General features: G+C 61.2%; 2 protein-coding genes across 2 annotated transcripts; both read right to left on the bottom strand.

The window, feature by feature from the left end:
• Nucleotides 1–89: 89 nt before the first annotated feature.
• Nucleotides 90–11,290, bottom strand: UBXN11 (UBX domain protein 11). The gene is made up of 13 exons (XM_054292196.1): nucleotides 11,271–11,290; nucleotides 10,281–10,396; nucleotides 10,006–10,106; nucleotides 9,219–9,273; nucleotides 7,542–7,618; nucleotides 6,632–6,746; nucleotides 5,252–5,475; nucleotides 4,518–4,595; nucleotides 3,023–3,143; nucleotides 1,896–2,008; nucleotides 1,620–1,715; nucleotides 863–987; nucleotides 90–252 (listed from the first exon to the last, which is right to left on the bottom strand). Exons 1-13 carry the CDS (start codon nucleotides 11,288–11,290, stop codon nucleotides 90–92), a joined length of 1,404 nt encoding a protein of 467 aa, XP_054148171.1.
• Nucleotides 11,291–15,217: 3,927 nt separating this feature from the next.
• On the bottom strand, nucleotides 15,218–23,447 carry CRYBG2 (crystallin beta-gamma domain containing 2). Its single transcript, XM_054292382.1, has 19 exons — nucleotides 21,573–23,447; nucleotides 21,002–21,043; nucleotides 20,805–20,923; nucleotides 20,399–20,600; nucleotides 20,182–20,321; nucleotides 19,618–19,744; nucleotides 19,316–19,351; nucleotides 19,093–19,220; nucleotides 18,802–18,928; nucleotides 18,417–18,559; nucleotides 18,219–18,345; nucleotides 18,099–18,131; nucleotides 17,897–18,009; nucleotides 17,689–17,818; nucleotides 17,389–17,528; nucleotides 17,174–17,297; nucleotides 16,275–16,433; nucleotides 15,418–15,577; nucleotides 15,218–15,306 (listed from the first exon to the last, which is right to left on the bottom strand). The coding sequence occupies exons 1-19, from the start codon at nucleotides 23,445–23,447 to the stop codon at nucleotides 15,218–15,220; spliced, it is 4,014 nt and encodes a 1,337-aa protein (XP_054148357.1).
• Between the last annotated feature and the right edge of the window lie 121 nt (nucleotides 23,448–23,568).

Genomic DNA, 23,568 nt, shown 5'->3' with positions numbered 1-23,568 from the left:
CCCAGCTCTGCTCCGTGTCCAGCACGGTGAAACTGAATCTGGAAAGGAAACCTCTCCCTCTTCCCAGCCGGGTAAGGTGAGAGCAGCTCCTAGGCTGGCTGCAGCCCCCTGCCCTGCCCCGGGGAGGGGTCTCTCCTGCGGAGCAGCAGCGAGGCCCGGGGCACCAGCCCGCATTCCTGCAGGCTCCTGGAGCTGTCCGTGTACACCCGCTGGGGAAAGGTGCTCAGGATCTCATAGTCCGAGTTTCCACCCCTAGGAAAGAACAGCACAACCTCCTCCTACTCACGGGATTCCCCACGGTTCTGACCGATCCAGATGTGGTTATGCAAGAGCAGAAAAAAGGGTTTGCAGCCCAAAGCGCAGCCTGGCCAGCACACAGCTGCACTGGGGAGGAGGGAGGCTCCTGCATCCACCAGCACTGAGCTCATCCTGGGCTCACACCAGGCCAGGCAGCAGGAGTGGGGACAGCAGAGGGGTCCCTCAGGCACCTGGAGCTGTCCCCAGCAGGCTCAGGGAGCCCCTGTGCAGCGCTGGATGTTTGGGACACAGCTGGCTGAGCCAGGCCAAGGCTGCAGCTCAGCCTCCAGCACCTTGGGAAGGGTGGCACCAGCCTGGTGAGTGCTGGGAGGAGGCAAAGGCAGCACTGGGCCTGGATTTGATGGCAATTTGGAGAGGACAGAAGTTTATCTCTGTTGCTGTGTGGCAAAGGTGGGTATGAAATGCCCTGAGCTGCTCAGAGCATTGGAGAGTGCCAGGTGGGCACGGGGCTGTGCCCCAGCTCATGTTTGAAGCTCCAGGCCCTCAGGAACCCCTTCCTGGGGCCCTGCAGGCTCAGGCAGGGTGGGAGGGAGGGCTGGGCTACCTGAGGTGGGCGAGCAGCCGGCGCAGGTCCCCGATGGTGTCTGTGAGCAGCATCCTCAGCTCGTACGTCTGCTCCCCGCTCTCGGACCTGACGCGCAGCCTGCAGAGCTCAGGGGCTCCAGCCTGCTCTGCTGCCCTCGCCCTGCGGGCACAGAGCCCTGTCAGCCCCGGGCACAGCTCCTCCCAGCAGGAACAGCCCCCATGGCCCGACCAGGGCACGGCACTTCGGTGTTTGGGAATGTCCTTGAGGGGAATGAGGCCCCGTCCGACCAGGGGCACCCAGACCAACCCAGTGCCCAAACTGGTGAAGGTGCCTTGGGGAGGGTTATTTATGGGCCCTTTTCAGCTTTTTCATTTTAAACCAGGGCTGTCTGGTAAGTACTCTGCCCTACTTCTTTGATTAAAAATAATCTGCTTGGGGTTTATTTTCATTAGTTATTTGGGTCTTGGCTTGCCAGAAGACAGAGTGGAAAAGTGCTGTTAGTGAGACCTCTCATCACCAGTTTTCTGGAGGAGTTCTCCATTTAATATGACTGTATACAATGGTTGCAAACTCTTAGGCCTTGGCTTGCTGTCGGGAAAACTTTCACATAAATAAGTGACATTTTTGAACAACAGAAGCTTTTTGTTAGAGATGTAAAATATGGCATGTTTGCCATGAAAAATTCAGTGGTTTTCACAAAGGACCAAACTCGGCCTTTTGTCTCACTGTTTCTAAGGTCTAAAAGGGGAAAGTCCATTCCACAACTGAACGAAACCTGCAGTGGTGGGGGGCTGTACCTGTACCTGTCCAGGGCAGCCAGCCCAGGTGTTTCCAGCAGGATTTCCTCGCTGCTCTGCTGCCCATCAGAGCCCTGCAAGCAGAGCAGGAGAGTGTGAGCCCTGCAGGGCGAGCAGCCAGAGCTGGCACAGCCACAGGCAGGGGCCCAGTGCCACCTGTGCCCTGCTGCTGCCTCTCTGGGGGTTCCAGGGGGCTGAGAGAGGCCCGGGAGGGGCCGTGGGTGCTGTGCAGGGCGCTGAGCCCACAGCATCACCCTGCTCTCCTCTGGTACCTGTGCAGCTGCTCCTTGGGCGCTGCCCACGCTCCCTCTGCGCTCCAGGGGCTGGGAAACCTCGTTGGGATCCTGCTCCCAGGAGCATTTGGGACCTAGGGAGCAGAGGGGAGATATTTCCGTGTGTGAGCTTTGTGACGAAGGTTTTTCCTCCAGAAGAGGCAGGTTTGGTGAAAGCAGAGAGCAGCGGCCGACAGGGAGAGCTCTCGGCACCCCAGCCGGGCCCAGAGCAGCTCTGGGGCTCCTCCCTGAAGCTGTCCCACTTTGTGCCCCACTGAATGTCTGACTGTGAGCATCAGCAGTGAGAACTGTGCACAGCTGGGGTGCTCAGCAGGCAGGCAGCTCTGCTGGGAAAAACTGGGGCTGTCACCATTGTTACAGACTTTTTTCACCTTGTCTGTGAAAAAAAGTCTGCAAAAGTGACTTTTTTACCTTGTGAGGGTGGATTTGTAGGTGTCCATTCCTTCCTGCTTGGACAATTCTTTATTTTGCTGCTTGGGTAAAGGGGATATTTAGCTTTATCCTCGAGCACAGCTGTAGGAAGCAGGCAGCTGTTTCTCATGAGGGATACCTGTGCTGGGTCATTCAGTGATGCACCCACAGCCCCGCTGATTTCTGACTTCCCAGCCCTGTCAGACATTGCTTACACAGACTGCAAGTGTCTAGAAGCCAAATGAGGAATCTGTGGCCTTTGATGTCCCATATTGTGCTGTGAAAGTCTGAAGAGAAACCATCCCATGTTGGGTGCAGTTACGGTAAATCTGCCTTGACGATATCTTCATTTTTGGAATGACTTGTTGAAAGGGGCAGTGTTTGCAGGCAGCTCCCCCAGGCCTGCAGGGTTACCTCAGCATCCTTTCATGTGGTCAAGCTGGAAGGAAGCCTGGCCTTTCAGAAAGGCACGGGGCAGATTTGTTTTTGGAAACCTGCTGAATTTCTATTATTTCATTACTTGTCACGTCTCATTCCTGAGCAGGATTAATGCTGAGAGGATCCTGTGTGAACTGCTGGCTCCCAGCTCTCACATTCCCCTCCTACCACCTGGTAAGGTTTAAGAATGCTCCTCCTCAAGACTGAGCAGCATTTTCGAGGCAGGTTTAAGGTTTCACCTGGGATCTTGGAGGTTTCCTGCATTCTGTTGGATTCTGAAGTCCCCACCACGTGGCCAAGGCCAGGAAAGCTCCCTGCAAGGTCTGGCTTCTGGAACACCACATCCCTCCTGTCAGTGACCTGTGAGCAAATCTGGGTGTGGCACAAGCTCCTCTTGCTGCATCTGAGCCCAGCAAAGCACAGCAATGCCAGGGAGCAGCTGTGAACCCCAAAACAGGGCTGCACAGGGAGCCCAGCCCCAGAGCTCTGCACAGTCCCCTTTCCATGGGATTCCTCACCCCAGAGCTCTGCACAATCCCTTCCATGGGATCCCTCACCCCCAGAGCTCTGCACAATCCCATTTCCATGGGGTTCCTCACCCCCAGAGCTCTGCACAATCCCCTTTCCATGGGATTCCTCAGTCCCAGATCTCTGCACAATCCCATTTCCATGGGGTTCCTCACCCCAGAGCTCTGCACAATCCCATTTCCATGGGGTTCCTCACCCCAGAGCTCTGCACAATCCCATTTCCATGGGGTTCCTCACCCCAGATCTCTGCACAATCCCATTTCCATGGGATTCCTCACCCCAGAGCTCTGCACAATCCCCTTTCCATGGGGTTCCTCACCCCAGATCTCTGCACAATCCCATTTCCATAGGGTTCCTCACCCCAGAGCTCTGCACAATCCCTTCCATAGGATTCCTCACCCCCAGATCTCTGCACAGTCCCATTTCCATGGGATTCCTCACCCTCAGAGCTCTGCACAATCCCCTTTCCATGGGATTCCTCAGTCCCAGATCTCTGCACAATCCCCTTTCCATGGGGTTCCTCACCCCAGATCTCTGCACAATCCCCTTTCCATGGGGTTCCTCACCCCAGATCTCTGCACAATCCCATTTCCATGGGATCCCTCACCCCAGATCTCTGCACAATCCCATTTCCATGGGGTTCCTCACCCCCCGAGCTCCCAGCTGGCCCGACCCTGTCCTGCCCAGGCAGCTGTGCCCTGGTTTCTCCTGGCATAGGGACAGTCCAGCCTCTGGCTGTGCCTGCTGACACTGCAGGGGCACTCCCAGACCTACATTGGAGTCCTCTGAGGCTCCCCGCCTGCAAATGCGGCTTTGGCTCTTTGCCATTTCTGAGAAATCAAAAACTGGGGCCCAAGAGAACCTCAGGTGGCCAAATCCATTTAAACTGTGGCAAAACAAACTCACGACACCCCCTTCAGAACGTTCTCGTTCAATCTCACATTACGAGCTTTTCCAGGGCAACTTCTGAGAACCTTTTCCCCCTCCTTTTGTGACACAGCCCTTCATTTCCTGCATGTGCTGCTTGTCTCACAGAGCCTGCTGTGCTCTCAGAAGCCTCGTCCCAGGGCAGCTTCACTGGGGCACAGGCACCCTTGAACCCTGATGCTGAAACGTTTCCTGTAACGGCTGCTGCGGGTGCCCGGGGTGCCAGACACACCTGCACAGCCCCACAAACCTCAGCCCCTCTTCTGGAATGGCACTTGCCTGCAAGGGGACCCCGTCGGGGTAGCGCGGGTGCAGCTCGGAGGGGAAATAACCGTCCATGATGTCCTGCAGGCATTGCTGAAACAACAGGAGAGCTCCTGCTCACACCTCAGCCCTGCTGGGCTCATCTTCCTGCTGGGCAGCTCCTGCCTGCGCTGCTGTGGCCGTGCAGGAAGGTCTGCAGCGCAGACACGGAATCTCCATCTGCAGAAATTGCTGCGCAGGCCATGAGAGGCTTTACAGGCACTGTGGGGATGCAGCTGGGCTCCTCTCTGTAGCCATGAGATTTTCTGAAAAATCCTTTCCTCGGGATTTTTCCTCCTGAGAAGCTGAGAGGCCTCAGGAACAAAATGCAAACAATGGTTATCTGCTGCTGTGGGATGCAACAGGTGCATCTGGGATTGGTCTCATGGGGTTGTTTCTAATTTATGGCCAATCACAGCCCAGCTAGATTAGACTCTGTCCAAGCCACAAGCTTTTGTTATCATTCTTTCTCTTTCTATTCCGTGCAAGCCTTCTGATGAAATCCTTTATTTTAGTATAGTTTTAATATAATATATATCATAAAATAATAAAGCAAGCCTTCTGAAACATGGAGTCAGATCCTCATCCTCAGACCCCTGCCAGCTGTGACGGTGTCCACAGGGGTCCCAGGATGAGGGAAGAGATGAGGATCTGACTCCAAGTTCCAGAAGGCTTGATTATTATTTGATGATATATAAAACATCACATACCTGCGTGGCCGGGTGCTGGTAGGGCCGGAAGGCTCCGTGCTGCCCCACGGTGATGCCGTCCCGGTACAGGGTCACGGGCAGGGGCTCTGCCCGCCGCAGCCGCGCCCCCCGCGCCGTCCGCTCCACCTGCGCGCTGCCCTCGCCCACCAGCGAGTTCAGGTCCCTGATGTGCTCCAGGAGCAAATCAAAATCCACCTGCTGCTGCTGGCAAAGAGCGGCCTCACCTGCGGCACGGGGAGCGGAGTTAGGGGTGGAGGCAGGACATTTATTTATCTGTGAGAATCTGAGCTGTGATTGAGCCCTGCCACTGCTGGGCTGCCCTTCACACCTCTGCAGGGTGTGCTGCAGCCTTTTGCTGTGGCACAGCCCTGCTAGGGCCCCGGGGTGTGTGCTGGACCACAGGGGCAGGGATGCAGAGCTGGGGCTGCAGCTCCTGAGCAGCTCCTGGAGCTCCTGTGCAGCTCCTGCAGCTCCTGAGCAGCTCCTGTGCAGCTCCTGGAACTCCTGAGCAGCTCCTGCAGCCCACCCTGGGCTCCCTGACCCTCCCAGCAGTGCTGTGCTGTCCCTGTGCAGGGTGAGGAGCTGCCCCAGATGGATTCAGCAGATTGGATCAGGTGCAGAGCAGGTGCCAGGGGCAGCTGCCTGCAGCAGGGCAGGGGCTCTGCCAGGACGTTTGTCTGGGGCTTTGAGGGCTGTCATGGGGCACAGGAAAGAAGTCAGAAGAGGAAATGAGAGGAAAGGGCTGGGCTGAGTTGAAGTCCTTGCTTGTTCTGCTTTTTGTACGAGTTGCGAAAGGATGATGTGAAACAGGTCAGTGAGCTGAAACCAAAACTGTTTCTGCTGCTCTCCCTCTTCTCTCCCCTCCTGCATTTAAGGGAAGCTCCGGTCTGATATTTCCATGGTGGTTAGGAAGCAGCACTGGCTCTACAGTACAAATAATTTTCTTTTTTCCCTCGGTCACCGCTGCCAAAGCTGCCGGGCCCCAGAGAGCAGAGCCAGGCCCCAGTCAAACCCTCACATGTGGCAGGGAGGGAAGGCAAACAATAGTCCCTGATGGAGCAGGCTCTCCTGTGTACACAAAGCACCTGATCCTGCTCCACACCCACTCTGTGCCAATGTCATCGGAGCAGCCAAGCCTCAAACGTGCAGGGGCTGTGAATTCTGCAGGGAGCGGCTGCTCCGAGGCCTCCTGAGCCATCAGGCTCTCTGCTCTTCCCCCAGAAGAGGATTAATGTATATTAATTTAATATGAAATGAAACCTTTTGCTGAGCTCCCTGGGTGTGTCCCTGAGAGGGACTGATGGGAGACCCTGGATCCCAAATCCTGGATCCCAAATCCCGAGGGTTTGGCGCTCATCCCCGGTCCCCGCTGTGCCTTACCCGGCCTGCAGGGGCTCCCTGCGGGCGGCTCCGCTCCATCCCGGGCTGCTCCCGGCTCCTCCAGCCGCTCCCGCCTCTCTCCAACCCAGATCAGGCCGTAATCGCTCAGGAACCGCTGCGGGAGCAGAGGCAGGGCATCAAAACTGGGAAAGGGAGCCCGGGAGGGGTCGGATGTGGCTGGGAGAGCTGGGACAGGATTGTCCTGGGGCTCCTGGCCCTGGCAGACAGACAGACAGACAGACGGAGCAGTTTTATCAACACAGGGAAAAGGAGCAGGAAGGATTTGCAGTGCCAGAGGAACCTCCCAGTGCTGCGGGAGCTGGGCATCCCCACAGCCCTGGGAATCAGGATGGAGCTCACAGGAGGCACAGGTGTTTGTGTGTTTAAATCCTTCTCCTCTCACATCCAACCTGCTCCTCCTTTTCAGAGCTGAAGGGCTGTGAGGACCAAGGGGCAGCTTGGAAAAAGCCAAAGTGGGAGGGCAGTGACCCCAAAGCGAAGGGGAGCTGGCTCAGGGCAGCGACAGCAGCTCTATCAGCACAGGGAAAAGGGAGCAGGAAGGATTTGCAGTGCCAGAGGACAAGGCTGCGGGAGCTGGGCATCCCCACAGCCCTGGGAATCAGGATAAAGCTCACAGGTGAAGGAGGCACAGGTGTTTGTGTGTTTAAATCCTCCTTTTCAGAGGGGAAGGGCTGTGAGGACCCAAGGGCAGCTTGGCAAAGGCCAAAGCGGGAGGGCAGTGACCCCAAGGGCTGTGAGGACCCAAGGGCAGCTTGGCAAAGGCCAAAGCGGGAGGGCAGTGACCCCAAGGGCTGTGAGGACCCAAGGGCAGCTTGGCACAGGCCACACTGGGGCTGCAGTGACCCCAAAGCAAAGCAGGGCTGGCTCAGGGCAGGCACAGCAGCCTCACCTCCATCTCCCAGACCTGGCTCTGCAGCTCAAGGCACCTCAGCTCCAGCTCCTCCGTGCTGGCCGGGTCAGGAGCACCTGCAGGAGAAAAGCTGCTGTTCCTGTGAGGGTCCCCAGGCTCAGAGAGCTCCCACCCTGGCACACAGGGGCTGCAGGGGACAGAATCCACCCTGCAGGGTCTGACAGCGCTGCTGACAGACTAAAAATGCAGTTTATTCCATCCCAGAGGTCACAGCAGCCCATGAGCAACAGAGCTGTGCCCACAGCTGCCAGCTCCAGCTGCAGGCAGGCCTGGAGACCCTTTGGTTTTGGTTACAGTGCATTCTATACTTTTCTTTGGTTATAGTGCATTATTTACTTTTCTTTGGTCACAATGCATTCTATACTTTCCTTTTGGTTACACCGCATTATTTACTTTTCTTTTGGTTACAGTGCATTATTTACTTTTCTTTGGTCACAATGCATTCTACACTTTCCTTTTGGTTACGTCACATTATTTACTTTTCTTTTGGTCACAATGCATTCTATACTTTCCTTTTGGTTACATTGCATTCTATACTTTTCTTTTGGTTATATTGCATTATTTACTTTTCTTTGCTGAGCATCCCAATACAGCAGAACCAATCTATACCTTAACTTTTATCTACAGTCTATCATAACTCCTATAATTACCATATTCCTTGTACTGTTCTCCAGTCACTAAAAGTCAGTACATTACAGTTTAAGCTACAAGTTGTTTTTCAGTTTTCTTGCAGAGGAAAATTCTGAGACCTTTTTTCTACCTGCAACATTTGCTGCCTTGTTTGTCTGTGGAATCTTTTTGCTTGGTAAAAACATCTTCTGGTTTGGGGTGGGTTTATCCATAAAAACCCCTTCTAACTAACACACCCTTTGCCTTTTGGTTATCCAGCGAGACTGGCTCAGCAATTATCTTCTCCTATAGCAAACTTGCTTCCATCTCTATTCCTTCACCAGACTCCACATGTAAAAATCTTTCTGCCAAGCTCACACATCTGTGAGGCTTTCCTGTCAAACTTTCCTCCCTCCCAGCAGCGGGAGCTGCTGTGAGTGGTGCTGTTGGCAGCACAGGGTGGGAATCAAGGATTCCAGAAGGATCCCAGGAGGAGCAGAGTCCCTGCAGCTGGGCCCTGGCTGCCTGGCAGAGCACGTGGCTGTGGTTTCACAGCCCCATTTGAGTTCAGAGCTCAGGAAATGGAGAGCTCAGCACAGCCCTGCCCACGGGGGCCCTGCAGGAAACGTGTGTGGGGCTGGAAAGCTGCTGGGCCCAGGTAAAGCCCTCCAAGGATTTATTGAAACTGGCCTCAATTCAGAGCCGGGCCGGCCTGGGATGCTCTGGGGGCTCCCAGTGGGATTTTGGTTTCTCCCAGCTGTGAGGAGCTGCTCTCCAGCTGTTTGATCTCTTTGCTGCTCCCCTGCCCATCCCGGGCTGCCTGTGGTTGGTTCACACCCATGGAAAGCCAGAAACGGGTCAGGAAATGATGTTTGACACCAGAGCAACAGCCACAGAGAGCAGCTCTGCCCCTCTGTGCGTGCCCTCAGCGCGGAGGCCGCTGGAGCCAAGGGCAGGATCCAGGATCCAGCTGTGCCCAGCTGAGCCCTGCAGCTCTCCACAGCTGGAACGATTTTTACCTTCTCCTACAGGCAGAACAACTTTTACCTTCCTCTTCCTGAAGGTTCCTTATCTTCTCCTCGAGCTCAGCGATCCTCCTGTCCTGGAGGGGCAGAACAAAGGCCTGGGTCAGTCCTGGGTCAGTCTGGGCCTCAGCAGGCACAGCTGGCACAATCAGCTCCTCTCACCCCACCCAGGCCAGGCCAAAGGGCTGAATCACCCCACAAACACCTTCATGAGGCCCAGGTGAGGGCTGGGATAAATAGAGAGCTCCAGGAGTGGTGACCCAGCTCCCACCCTCCCTCGGGGTGTGCTGGGTGCTCCTGCTCAGGGCTGCAGGGAAGGGCTGAGCTGGAAACCAAACCACTGCAGCCACTTCTTAAAAAAACCTCAAACCGAACAGAAAAAGGTATTTATTCTAAGATTTTAAAGGGTATTTGTGCTAAGATTTTAAAGGATATTTATTTTAGATTTTAAAGGGTATTTATTCCAGTCAGAGAGGGCTGCTCCAGGATGGCTCTGCCGTGTGAGCAGCTGCTGCTTCAGAAAACAAAAGGGGAAAAGCATCACCACAACAGGAGGGAAAAATTAAATTCTGAAGCCAAAGAGCTGCTGCTGTTAGTGCCAGGGGCCTGAGAACCACTGCTGCAAGGATCCCAGCAGGGACTGTCCCCTCTGCCACCCCAGTCCCTGATCCCACTGCTCTGCTGCTTTGTAAAGGGCTCATTTGGGTAATTAACAGCAGGCCAGAGATTAACTGAGCCCACACAAGGTCTGGGAGGAGGAATTCCTGTGGCAGGGGGCACAGCAGGCTCAGCAAGAGGCTGACTTTTACCTTCAGCTGGATTTCTTGTGCCTGTTTCTCTACTTTTTGTTCCAACAGGGAGATTTTTTCTGCCAGAGAGGACACGAGCTCCACGTCAGCGTGAGCTGCACCTGAAAGCACAAACACCTGTGAGAGGGCTGCTGGTCTGCCACAGCAGGGGGGACTTTTCGGAAATCCCTCGATTCCTCATTGTGCGTGCGAGAGGGGAGCCACAGGAACGGGTCTGGCCTGGGGTGCCACCAAAAACCGATGGCCCAGAACGCCCAGAGCCCTCAGGGCTTCACCCTCCGCGTTCTTTTGCAGCACTGTCCCACAGAGCAGGAGCAGAGGGCGCTTTGAAAGGATTCCCTGGCCCGGGACACATCCAGGCCTGGCCTGGACACTCACCCCCCGCCGCCATCTTGTTTACGGCCGGTTGCCACGGCGACGAGAGGCCCGCTGCGATTGGTCCGGCGCTGGTCACGTGGGGGGCGCTGTTGCGCCGGGAACTACAACTCCCAGCACACACCGCGCGCGTTCTCCCGGGACAGGTCCCGTTTTTGTCCTCGGTCCCTCTCCGCACGTACCCATCAGCCTGGCCTGAGGCTCCTCTCGCCTCCCTCACCTGCTTCCCGATGCCCTCACCTGCTTCCTCTGTCTCTGTTTTCTCACCTGGGCTTCACTGATGCCCTGAGCTCCCCCAGCGGCGGTCCCACTCCGGAGCCTTTCCTGGCTGTCACCTCCCAGGAGCCTTTCCTGGCTGTCCCCACCCCAGTGCTACCTTTGCTGCTCTCCAGCAGCTCGGTCTCACCTGCTTGAGGTGAGCAGGGCAGCCCAGTTATCCCCCCTGTTTTACCCCATTTTATGGGGACAGGCCTGTTCTCCCAATTTCACCTCCTCTGATGGGGACAGGCCAATTCTGCCCCCTGTTTTACCTCCTTTGATGGGGACAGGCCAATTCTCCCCCCTGTTTTACCTCCTTTGATGGGGACAGGCCAGTTCTGCCCCCTGTTTTACCCCCTTTGATGGGGACAGGTCAATGATCCCCCCGGTATCGCCCCCTTTGATGGGGCAAGCACAGAACCACAGCCGGGTTTGGACTCCAAAGCCCATCCCATGCCACCTCCCATGGGCAGGGACACCTGCCACAGTCCCAGGCTGCTCCAGCCCAGCCTTGGGCACTGCCAGGGCTGTTGGCTGTGCTCACCAGGCTGTAATTTCGACTTGGCCAAAAGCAGAACTAAACGTGGTGACGTTTTTCCGCAGAATAACCCCAGCTCTGGGCGGGAGCTCACCTCACCATGATGAAGCACATCGCCACGATGTGCCCCAGCAGCACAAACCCAGACAGCAGCTGTGTGGCGTGGTGTGGTGTGTGCTCCCAGCACGCCCCACTGACTTTATGCACTCCAAACCCCATCAAAATAACCAGATTTCTTTTGTTTCCCGTGCTCCCATCCCTTTTTCTGGGTTCCCTGCAGGGTGAGGGAGCTCGGGGATCTGCAGCGAGCACACGGAGCCGCGGTTAAAGGAAACAATTCCTTTATTTAGGATTTAACTGAAATCCCGAGGGATGCCTTGGCTCCAGCTCCACCTGCAGGGAGGGAGGTTTGTCCCTGCCAGCCCCCCGGTGATCCAGGGAGGGTTTCGGTCGCTCCTTTGGGTGTGAGCCCAGAGAGACCCCGGGAGAGGCAGAGCTGAGGGGGTTCAGCCTCTCCTTTCCTTGGACCTTTCCTTTGGGCACGCGCCGTTGCTCGTTTTTACATACAAAAACCCCACTGTAGTTCTTTGTGTCTGTTTCTCCGCTGCTTCAAGCCACGTGCTCACCCCTTCACGTCCTTTTATCTTATTTTGCCACTTGGCCTTTAGGCTTTATTCAGTGACTCCGGGAGAACTGAAAGTATCCAAATATCTATAGCATACATCTAATATATATTAAAATTTCTGTATTCTGTCACCTATCCCTGCCATGCCAGGGGATGTGGAGGAGCAGCTCCACGGCTTCCAGCCACGTTTAGCATCCTGTGCTCACCCCTTTGCATCCATTTATTTTGCCATTTTACACCCCTTTACATCCTTTTATCTTATTTTCCCCCGTCTTTAAGCTCTATTCAGCGACTCCAGAAGAACCGAAAATATCTATATATTATAAATCTATATCTATATATATCTATAATATATATCTAATATATATCTATAACTGAAAATTTCTGTATTCTGCCCCTTATCCCTGCCGCGCCACGGAGCTGCTGCTGCGCCAGGGGAGCTGCTTCCAGCCACGTCTGTCATCCTTTTATTTTGCCACTTTACACCCCTTTACATCCTCGTATCTTATTTACATCCTTTTATTTTGCCGCTTTGCGCCCCTTTACATCCTTTTATCTTATTTTCCCCGGTCTTTAAGCTCTATGCAGTGACTCCGGGAGAACCGAAAATATCTATATATCTATATCATACATCTGATATCTATCTATAACTGAAAAACTCTATATTCTGCCGCACCAGGAGCTGCTGCAGGGCGTGCAGAGGAGCAGCCCCGCGGGTCCCTCTCAGTCTGGCGCCCTTTCCTGCCGTCACCGGGACCTTCCCCCTCGGGGCCGGAGGCGCGGTCGGTGCGCGGCGCCCCCGCCGCCTTAAAGGCCCGGGGCGGGCGGGAGCGGCACGGGAGGCGCCCGGAGCCCCGGCCATGCAGCGCTGCCGCCTGCTCGCCCTGCTCGCCCTGCTCGCCCTGAGCCTGGTAAGGAGCCCGGTTAGCGGCATCTCCCTGTGATTGCTGCCCGGACCCGCTGGGGTTGGGGTTTATATTCGGATTTAAGCGCTGCGAGCTCAGCCAGAGCTCCGTGCTGGGCTCCAAACGCTTCCACGTGGGGGATTTTTGATGCTTTTCTGCACCTCGAGGGTACCACGCGGCTCTGTGAGGCTGGAAGGGCTCTCCAGCCCATCTTCCAGCTTTTCTAAGCCTGGCTCAGCTCTCCAGCCTCTGTGACCCCAAAAGAGCTCTCCAGCCCATCTTCCAGCCTCTGTTAGCCTGGCAGAACTCTCCAGCCCATTCTCCAGCCTTTCTAAGCCTGGCACAGCTCTCCATCCCATTTTCCAGCCTCTGTAACCCCAGCAGGGCTCTCCAGTCCATTTTCCAGTCTTTCTAACCTTGGCAGGGCTCTCCAGCCCATTTTCCAGCTTTTCTAAGCCTCGCAGAGCTCTCCAGCCTCTGTAACCCCAGCAGAGCTCTCCATCCCATTTTCCAGTCTCTGTAAGCCCAGCAGAACTCTCCAGCCCATTCTCCAGCCCATCTCCCAGCCTGGCTCAGCTCTCCAGCCCATTCTCCAGCCCCTCCCGCAGCGGGGATGCTGAGCTGGAGGGGGACTCAGGGCTGTGCTTTCCTCTCCCCTCTCGGTTTTTCCCTTCCTGCTGGGGCTCCATGGGGTGAGGGCCATGCTGAGCGACATTGGGCTCTCCTGGGTGTAGGGATGAACCCACCAGCACTTCGGGGCAGCTTTTGGGATGATTTTTTCCCCCTACAACGTGTTGGGGCCAGATCTGTCTGTGCTTATTTCACTCTGAGGCTCCCCACAGCTGGGCCCTGCACGGGCTGCATTTCCATTTTGGATTCCCCTCTGTAAAGCAGGCAAAGAGAGCAGGGGTGTGGCAGAGAGAGCAGAGTTTGGGCTCTGCTCCCGGTCCTTCCCCATCTCCAGAGGGCCCTGGGGAGCGGTGTAGGACGGACTGGGAAATGGAATTGCTTTTCCAGCAGTGTTGGGGAGGGAAAGGGGCTGCCCTGAGCTCACCCCCCGGCTGTGCTGCACTCCCACACCGGCTGCACCCCCCGATTGCCCAGCCCGGCCCCGGGGGTCCCTCCTGCCGCTGCCCCCCGCTCCCAGCACGGGAATTCCCCGCACCGAGCCCTTCTCCGTGCGCAGGGCCGTGCCCGACACCTCCTCACCACTTCCTCAGAGCGCGGGGCCGCTCCCCGCCCTGCGCTTCCCCCGGGTTCTGAAACCCCCGGTGCGGGCAGGGACAGCGACTTCCCCCCCCCCCCGAGCCCGGGGCCGGGAGCTGCAGCGTGAGGGGAACCTGCGGGGCACGGACAGGCGGCTGTGTGTCTGTGTGTCTGTCTGTCCTGCCGGGGCTGGGCACGGTGGGCTCGGGTGTGCCCCCGTTCCTTTTGCCTCCAGGACCTCCCTGGGAAGGGGATTTTGCCCCCAGGACCCCCCTGCTCCTTTTGCCCCAGGACCACCCTGGCAGGGCTCTGGGGGCTTTCACCGCTCCGCTCTGTTGGAGGGGTGTCTGAAGCTGTTTTCTCTGCCAGTCCCTCTGCCAGGCGAAGGAGGAGGACGCGGCCAAGGATGACAAGGGGAAGGAGGCGGTGTCCCCCCCGAAGAATCCTGCCCCGAGCAACGCCACGACCGCCAGCAGCGTGAGCGCGCCCGGCGCCAGCGCCCCGCTCCTGTCCGCGGCTCTGGGGGGGCTGGCGGCGCTGCTGCTGCACCTGCGCTGAGCCCGAGGGTCCCGCAGCCCCCCGAGACCCTCCCCAGGACGGCGCCGCCCCCGTTCCTGCCGCTGGAAACGTTGCCCCGACCCCGCCGAGCAATAAACGCTGGTGCCGCCACGCAGGGCTCGCCTCCGCCTTCTCCCGGTTCGGCACCGGGGCTGCCGGGGGTGTGCGGGCTCAGAACCGGCCCCGTCCCGGGATTCAGCCCTTGGGGCTGGGGGAGCCGGAGGGGAGAAGGACCAGGACCCCCGAGTGAGCATCCCCCGAGCATCCCCCAAGCATCCCCCGAGCGGTCCCCGGCACGGCTTGGCCGGTGCCTTCCTCCTCACAGTCCGTGCCTACGGAGCCGCCGGTGCCCGTGGGCACTAGAGGGCACTGGGATCCCGTCCTGGCACCAGCATCGGGCCGCGGGAGCTGCCAGGCCGTGGGCACGACAAGGACAAGGACACCGACCCGCCAGGCAGGGCTGTATCTTACACACGTACATAAATACAGTTCAGGGGGGAGGAACGCCTGCGGGGAGGGGCCCTGCTGCTCTCCAGAGGGTGCCACGCTGGCCGTGTCCATGGCATGCTGCGTGGGCAGTGCTCCACGGAGGGAGGTGGGGTGGTACCCCCGTGATGGAGAGGATGGTGATCATCCCCCACAGCAGCAGCTGGGGCAGAGGTGCTGGGGATGCAGCGTGGATGGGTCTGAGGCCTCCTGCCCCCGTGTGGGGACGCTGGCAGGGTGTCCCCATGCTGCCCTTGTCCCTCAGAGCACCTGGATGTCCCAGAGCTGCGTGGGTCGCTCCTCAGCCACGTCCCACACCACGGCGTGGTCCCGGTCGTAGCTGCGGCCGCCTGCAGGACGAGGGGGAGGTTGTTTGGGGAGGGCAAACCCCGCTCCTGATGGAAACACCCCGTCCTGGGGCATCCCTGGGCAAGCAGGGGTGCCCGGGGCCGAGGGCTCACCCTTGATGTCCAGCACCATGTCCTCGAACATCTGGCTGTGGATCCGTCCCTGGCTGCCCACGCTCCAGGTCTGCCGCGGCAGCCGCGTCTCGGACCAGAGCACGGCCTTGGCTCCCTTCCCCGCCGGCCCGATCACCTGCAGGCTCATGCTGGGGGCCACCTGCGGGGGACACGGGCAGGGAGGGCCCTCTGGGGCGGCTGCATCGGGGCTGGGATGGGGGTGAGCAGGGGGAGCCCCTCGGCGAGGGGTGCGGGTGGTGAGGGTGGTAAAAGCTCAGCAGGGAAGGCAGACGTGGCCTCACATCATCTCCAGGGGAGACGCGGGGAGGGGAATCAGCAGATCTTGGGGATCAGGGGCTGGGAGAAGCTCTTGCAAACCCCCCTGTACAGTGTCATGTCATCACTGGAACGTGATGGAATAGTGGAGAGCAGGCCTAGATAAGGGGTCGAGGGGAGCTGTGGTGGAATCCTGTTGTTAGTGCTGAGGTGGTCAGGAGAGCAGTGGCTGCTCCTAGGATGGGTCAGGGGCTGGGGTCAGCTGTGTGATAAGAATGTGCTGGGTGTGCCATTGAGAATTAGATATTTTCCTGTACCTAGAGGCTCAGTAGGAGTACGAAAACACAGGCTTGGATTATTGCTACTGCTGCCTCTAGGATGGTTAGTAAGAAGAAAGGTAGTAGAGTTAGGAGTGAAGCTGCTGGTATTGTGGAGAACAGGGGTGTTGTGGCTGTATGAATTGGATCTCTACAGCCATAAACCCTGGAAGAAGGCTGAGGGATGAGGAGAGCCCAGAGGAGCCCTGCCAGGGCCTGCCCGGGTCCCCTGGGTGGCACTGGCTGCCACTGCCCAGCCCTGACCTGGTTTTTGATCAGCCCGTCCTCGTAGTACCACACGGAGCTGCTCTGCTCGCTCAGGCTGGACACCACCACCCTGCCCGCCTTCATGTCCTCCACATCGTCGGGGACCGAGAGGAACAGCTGCAGCTCCCTGCTCCTGATGTGGAAATAGACCCTTCTCTGCAAGAGAGGAGCCTGGCTGTGCACCCCAAACCCTTCTCTGCAAGAGAGGAGCCTGGCTTGGCACCCCAAACCCTTCTCTGCAAGAGAGGAGCCTGGCTGTGCACCCCAAACCCTTCTCTGCAAGAGAGGAGCCTGGCTTGGCACCCCAAACCCTTCTCTGCAAGAGAGGAGCCTGGCTGTGCACCCCAAACCCTTCTCTGCAAGAGAGGAGCCTGGCTTGGCACCCCAAACCCTTCTCTGCAAGAGAGGAGCCTGGCTGTGCACCCCAAACCCTTCTCTGCAAGAGAGGAGCCTGGCTTGGCACCCCAAACCCGCCTGCCTGCAGCTCCTCTCCCAGCTGGGGCTCTGGGAGGGACGATGCCACACTCAGAAAGGTTCTCCCCATTGTTCTCCCCCCCAGGATGTCCCCAGGTGTCCCCAGGGCGATGGCTGTGCCCGTGACCTGTCCCTGGCAGCTGGCACGGCTCACCACGCTGCCATGCCGTGTGTTTTACAAGGCATTGCCCACAGGGAGCATTTCACCACAAAGGCGGCCACTCCCAGGGTGGGGGACAGGAATGTGGGGTGACAGCACCGAGCTGGTGGCACCTTTCCCGTGTCAGAGCTGCCAGGATGATGCCCAGCTCCCGCAGCCCAGGGCTGGCAGCTCTGTGTCCGTGTGAGCCCCGTGCCCCCGGGGTTTTGGGCTCACCCCAGCAGGTGACACGGCCCTGTCCCCTCCCAAAGGTGCCCCTCACCTGGCGGATGGGGTAGAGGGAGCCCACGTGCTGCAGCCCGCTGTAGGTCAGCCAGTTGGTGATCTCAGTGCAGTCCAGCAGCCACTGCCGCCCTCGGAAATCACCGTGCTCGCACAGCACCCAGCTGGGGGACAGGGGGCACAGGATGGGTTGTGAGGTGAGCAGGGGACACCCAGGGGGACAGGGGACACCCAGGGGTGCCAGGGGTCACTCACATCCCTCCTTTGACCCGCACGGACAGCACGTGGTTGTTGAAACCCTCGGCCTGCAGGCTCCGCACCTCGGCGTTGAGCTCGATCTCCTTCCCCTCGAAACACTCCAGGCCGTGCAGGAAGATGGAGGGCTCCGAGAAAAACTGTGGGATGGGGGGAAAAGGGGGGAGTGAGGGGTTCTGGGGGGCAGAGGCAGAACTGGGGGTGCCCATGAGAGGGGAAAAACATAAGGGAAGGGAAGGGAAGGGAAGGGAAGGGAAGGGAAGGGAAGGGAAGGGAAGGGAAGGGAAGGGAAGGACTCACCAGTGGAACTTTCCTCAGGGAGCAGATGGCGGTGGAGCACAGGCAGCCCATGGCACTGAGCGTGGGGTACTCGCCCTCGGACAGCACGTGCTGCTCCCCAGTGAAGTCCTGCCCGTCGAACAGGATCCAGCTGGTGGGGAGGACATTCCCGGGCTGACAGAGCCGTCATGGAGGGCACCCATCCCTCCCCAGCACCCCGACACCCCACCTGCCCCCACGGACTCGGCAGGAGCGTGGGGTGAAGGCTTCGGGCAGGGCACCCTGGTCCTCCTCAAAGGCCACGTGGTCCCCCAGGAAATCAGGCTCTGAGAAAAGCAGGATCTGGGGAGGGAGCAGAGGGCTCGGTCAGGGGATAAAGCATCACCACCACCCCCACGGGGCTGCAGCCCCCTCCCCATCAGCAGCCCTACCTTGGAGACGAAGTGCAGGTTGTGTTCCCTGACCTGGAATCGAGCAGAGCGAGGCTGGTGTGAGTCTGGCTGTGACCCCCCCAGCCCGGGGGTGCCGTGGGGCAGGGGGCTGTCCCTCACCTGCAGGATGGGCTGTGCAGAGGCGATGTGGCAGTCGCTGGCGCCCCAGTCCTCGCAGCTGCGGTACACGCCCTTCTCCAGCACGTACTGCTCCCCGGAGTAGTTGGGGCCCTCGTAGGCCACCCAGCTGTGGGGGGGAGGTCAGTGCCGGCCCGTTCCCCCCCCGGGTACCCCCCATTGCCCCCCTGGCACACTCACACCCCGCTCAGCACGTGGATGGACTGGGTGACGCTGCCGTAGCCGGCCAGCCCCGTGTCGGGCAGCGCCTCGCTCAGCTCCACGCTCGCGCCCTCCTCGAAGTCCATGGCCTCGAACAGCACCAGGGCCGGCTCTGAGAAGTCCTGCGGGGAGAAGGGGCCCCCCCGGGGTCTGTCAGGGGAAGGGGCTGCGGGCTGGGCACACGCACGGCGGGCTCCTGCCTGGCTTTGGGCACCCAAAGCTGCCAAACCTTGGCCAGGATGATTCTGGGGGATCTCAAGCCTTGCCCAGCTGCCTGATGCGGGCTCCCTTTGGGGGTGAGGATGGCATGGAGGTGCCTGGCTCTCTCAAATCCCTTCCCCAGCCGTTCCCAGCCTTTCCTCACCGTCCGGATCAGCCGCAGGGACACCAGCTCGGGGCTGTAGCCGCCCCAGTGCCTCCAGTCCCGGTACTCCCCTTCCTCCAGCAGGTACTGGTGGCCACGGAATCCCTCCTTCTCGTAGCCAACCCAGCTGTGGAGCAGGCAGACGGGCACTGAGGACTCCAGAGCGTTTCCATGTGCTGGGGCACGGGGGCACCGTGCACAGCCTCTCCCCCAGGTGCCCCAGAACCATTGCACAGCCCTTCCCAGGGGTGGCCGTCACCTTCCCAGCCCTGCCCTCCCTGTGGCGCTCACCAGCCCCCCAGGACACGCAGGGAGCCCACGGTGGGCAGGGCTGGCTCAGACAGGTGCCTCAGGTCGTAGATGTCCCTGCTGACGGTGAAGCTGCGGCCCTGGAAAGCTGCAGCCTCATAGATCAGCACCTGGGGACAGGTGAGGAAGGTGAGGAGGGGACGAGGAGGGGTGAGGATGGTCCCAGGGCCAGCCCAGCGTTCCTGGGAGCTGCCCCAGAGCTCACCTGAGGCTCACCAGGTCTCTCCACGACGGGGCAGCCCTGGAAGGAGAAGGAGCCCCAGTGAGGCCGTGGTGGCAGGAGGAGACATTGCAGGGACTCCTGCTGCCACCCTACAGAGCCTGAGCTGGGTTTTGGCTCGTTTTCATTCAAGAAGCCCTTTTGGAGCTTTCCCTCGCCCCTGACCCACAGGAGCGCTTCCCAAAGCCACGCTGGGCCTGTTCCCACACCGTGATCTCACTGATGGAGCCAGGAGCTGCCTGAACCCACTGGCACCGGGACACGGCACCCCCAGACCCAGCACTCACCAGCCTGATGGGGTGCATGGAGCAGATGGATGGCTCCTTCGCTCCCCACGCCTTCAAATTGGGGTACCCGCCCGGCTCCAGAACGTAGGGATCGTCATCAAAGAAAGGCTTGGAGTAAAGCAGCCACCTGGGGATGGGGAAAGGCGTCACCCCCTGTTCCTGCCTGTGCCCACCTGGGGATGGGGAAAGGCGTCACCCCCTGTTTCTATCCATCTGTGCCCACCTGGGGATGGGGAAAGGTGTCACACCCTGCTCCTGTCTGTATCTGAGCCCACCTGAGGATGGGGAAAGGCATCACCCCCTGTTCCTGCCTGTGCCCAAGCCCACCTGGGGATGGGGAAAGGTGTCACCCCCTGTTCCTGCCTGTGCCTGAGCCCACCTGAGGATGGGGAAAGGCATCACCCCCTGTTCCTGTCTGTATCTGAGCCCACCTGAGGATGGAGAAAGGCATCACCCCCTGTTCCTGCCTGTGCCCGAGCCCACCTGGGGATGGGGAAAGGTGTCACCCCCCGTCCCCGTCAGTGCCCCAGCCCACCCGCAGCCCCCAGCCCCGGGTCCCCTCACAGGCCCGAGTGCACGATGATGGAGGCGGCCGCCAGCGCCTGGCCCCGCTCTCGGGTGTCCTCGGCCGAGCCGCTGAAGCGGAGCCGGGCGCCCTCTCCGTTCTCCTGGGCGAACAGGCTGATGTGGGGCGTGCGGTAATCCTGCGGGGACGGGACAGCGTTCGGGCCCCGCTGCTCCTCCCGGAGGGGCTGGGGGCTCCGGGGGTGCCGGCACTCACCCGCACCACCCGCTTGAAGGAGCCGATGCGGAACGGGCGGCTGCCGCGGGTGTGCCCGCTGTGCCCGCTGTGCCCGCTGTGCCCGCTGTCCCTGCTGTCCCCGCTGTTCCCGTACGCCGTCCAGGGGTTGTCGATCTCCACGTCGCCCTCGGCCAGGACGCATTTGCGCCCTCGGAACCGCGGCTTCTCGTACATCACCCACCTGCGAGCGCCGCGGGGGCGCCACGGGGGAGACCCGGTGTTAGCGGAGCCCCCCGGGGCAGAGCGTGGGCGGGGACGGGCTGCCGGTAATTAACGCCGCGCCGGTAATTAGCAGCGGCGGCACGGGCGCTCCCGAAGCCCGGGCTGCCCTCCCCGGTGTCCCCTCCGCATGTCCCGGCCCCACCGCTGTCCCTGCCGTCCGTACCCGCCGCGGATGACTCGGATGGAGATGGTGTGGGACAGCTCCCAGGACGTGGCGTCGGGGATGTCGTCCCAGATCTCCCGTTTGTGCCCCGCGAAGCCGGCCTCGGAGTACAGGATGATCTGGGAAGGGCGACACGGCTGCCACACCGCCCTGCCCGGCCCGGCCAGCCCTGCCCGGCCCCGCCGCCCTCTCCGTACCTTGCCGGGCCTTGTGTTGATCTTCAAGCCCTCCTTGTCGTCCTGCAGTGGAGAGCCCGGGGGTCGGGCGGGTGAGGAGCGCGGGGGGAGCTCGGCTGAGGCAGCCATCTCCCCACAGCCTCCCGTGTGGCGCCTGCCCGGCCCTCCCACCGCCCCGGGCAGCCACACCTGAGCGAGCGTTCCTGCCCTGCCGGGGACCGGCCCCCGTCTGCCCCCGACCCTCCTGTCACCCGCCCGGGACCCTCCTGTCACCTGCCCCGGACCCTCCCAGCAGCCGTGGTGGTACCGTCCCATCCCTTGGACTCCTATCCACCCATCCCACCATCCTCCCATCACCACCCCAGTGCCCTCCTATCACCCATCCCAGTGCCCTCCCATCACCATCCCAGTGCCCTCCCATCACCATCCCAGTATCTCCCATCACCATCCCAGTGCCTGCACTCTCCCCCCACGGCCTCTCTGACCAAAGGGGAAGCACCAGCCCCATTTTGGGGCCAGGGCAGGACGCTGCAGGTTCACCCCCGCCCCCGGGGAAGGAAGGAGAGCATTCCCCAGCGCTGGATTCACTCACCAGGACAGGCTCGAGGCTCAGGGTCTCGCTGCCCTCTGGCTCCTCGGGGACAGCAGGGACGCAGCCCGAGCTCGGCGCTCCCAGCGCGGCCGCCTCGGGGCCGGCGGGGCCCAGCCCGTTGTGGTGCCCGGGGCAGGCCGGCTCCGAGCCCCCGGTGCACACGAAGCGGCCGTAGAGCACGCTCTTGTCCAGGCGGGAGTAGGGCTTGCCCTCCTCGGCCCCGGCTGCCCGCTGCTCCAAGAAGTGCGAGAGCAGCGCCAGGCCCTTGAGGACGTTCCCTCGGAAGGGCGCGCTGCCCTCGGCCGCCGCTTTGGCGCTCTCATCCTCTCCCAGCGCGCCCCCCTCCACCCACCCCTCGCCCCCCTGGTCCCCGGGCACCCCCCGGCGGCTCCCCGCGGCCGCCCGCTCCTCGGGGCTCAGGTAGGGGTTCTCGATCTCCTCCTCCTCGGGGGGCTCGTGGGGCCGCGCCGGGGCCGGGCCCCGCTCCAGCAGCTCCCGCAGGGCCTGGGGCAGGGGCAGGGCCGGGGGGGCGCGGGGGGCCACGCGGTGCTCGTGGATGGGCGGCAGGGCGGCGCAGCGCCCCAGCGCCGACGGCCGCGGCTGCCGCGGGGCTTTGGGCGCCTTGCGCATCTCCGAGGGCTCCATGTTCCGCAGCGTGTCCACCAGGATCTCCATGTCCGCCAGCAGCTCGGGGTCCTCCTCGCTCGCGTCCGGGGGGCTCTCGGCCGGGGGTTCGGGCGCTGGGGGCTCGCTGGGGGGCTCTGGGGTGCTCTCAGGCTCTTGGGGGTCTCCCATGGTCTCATCCCCCTCCAGCTCAATCTCAGCCTTCGCTGATGCCGCTGTTTCGGATGCAGGCTCTGGACCATCGCTCTCCTCTGAGGGGGGCGTCTCGGGGGTACTGCCAGCCCCCGGGGGGCTCTCTGTCCTCGCTGGCGTGGCTGGCATGGTGCCATCCACGTCTGCCACGTTGCCCTCACCCGTGCCAGCCGGAGCAGCCTGGCCAGCCGGGGGACCCTGCGGGGAGCTGCTCACGCTGCTTGGCGGGTCCCCGGCCCCCGGAGCCGCCTCCACCGGAGCCGCATTCACCGGAGCCGCCTCCACCGGCGCGGGCTCGGCTCGTGCTGAGTCCTTCTCCTCGGGGGACGCCTCCTCCGGGGGCACAGCGGCCTCTGCGCTGCCAGGTGAGCTCTCCGTGCCCTCTGCAGCCCCCGCAGAGCCGCTGCCCTCCTGCCCGGGGCCGTCCCGCCGAGCCGAGGCCGCGGTGGTCCCGGTAGTGCCGAGTGTCCCGTTCGGAGCCCCCCGTCCCTCCGCGTCCCTGCCGGTCCGCAGCACGGTGACCTGCCGGGCCCTGGGCAGGGCGGGGGCCTTGGCGGCACCGGGGGCACCGGGCCCGTCCCCGGGGGCCGCCGCGGGGCGCTCGGCGGGGCCCGTGGGCAGCAGGGCGCCGTGCACGTAGCTCTCCCGGTGCACCGGCACCTCCGGGCCGGGGGAGCCGTCCCCGCCGGGCCCCGCCTTGCCCCGCTCGTCCCGGCGCCGGGGCCGCTGCGCGGGGGCGTAGACCTGCGAGAAGATGGGGCCGTGAGCCGCGAAGTCCTTGCGGAGAACGGCGGAGGACGGGGGCTCCCGGTGGGCCGGGGCGGCGGGGCCGGAGCCCGTCTTCTTCTCCACGATCTCCCTCTCCCAGGCCTGCAGCAGCAGCGACACGCGGGACGGGCTCCCGTCGCGGCCCCGGGGGCTCTCCAGGCGCCGCGACACCAGCGAGACCTTCTGGAAGCGGGAGCGGCCCTCGGGGGCGGCCGCGGCCCCCGGCTTCATGCTGAGCTCCGCGCTGGAGATGAAGGCTCGGCTCTGGCCGTGCCGGAACGGCGGATCCATGCCGGGGAACCGGGCAGGGCGCGGCTCCGGTGCCGCGGTGCCCCCCGCGCTGCCGGGCTCAGCCCCCGCGGGCGCCGCGCTGGGCAGGCAGAGCTGCGGGGACAGAAGGGGTCTGGGAGAG

This window comes from Melozone crissalis, unplaced genomic scaffold (genome assembly GCF_028551555.1).
Source record: "Melozone crissalis strain CALT ecotype California unplaced genomic scaffold, PUWL_Pcris_2 ptg000108l_1, whole genome shotgun sequence".
Taxonomy (NCBI): domain Eukaryota; kingdom Metazoa; phylum Chordata; class Aves; order Passeriformes; family Passerellidae; genus Melozone; species Melozone crissalis.
This window is presented reverse-complemented; position numbering and strand designations above follow the sequence as displayed.

Bases quoted from the DNA above. Each gene is read 5' to 3' on its own strand.
- CRYBG2 (XM_054292382.1), bottom strand. From the start codon at position 23,447: ATGGATCCGCCGTTCCGGCACGGCCAGAGCCGAGCCTTCATCTCCAGC. The intron at 19,352-19,617 runs GTGAGTGCTGGG...TTCTCCTTCCAG, and splicing joins CCATGCACCCCATCAGGCTG to GGCTGCCCCGTCGTGGAGAG. The intron at 18,929-19,092 runs GTGAGCGCCACA...CCTGCTCCACAG, and splicing joins CTGCGTGTCCTGGGGGGCTG to CTGGGTTGGCTACGAGAAGG.
- UBXN11 (XM_054292196.1), bottom strand. From the start codon at position 11,290: ATGTGCTTCATCATGGTGAG. The intron at 5,476-6,631 runs GTAAGGCACAGC...CCCGTGCCGCAG, and splicing joins AGGGAGCCCCTGCAGGCCGG to GTGAGGCCGCTCTTTGCCAG. The intron at 988-1,619 runs GTTTCGTTCAGT...AGGGCAGCAGAG, and splicing joins ACAGCCCCCCACCACTGCAG to CAGGCTGGAGCCCCTGAGCT.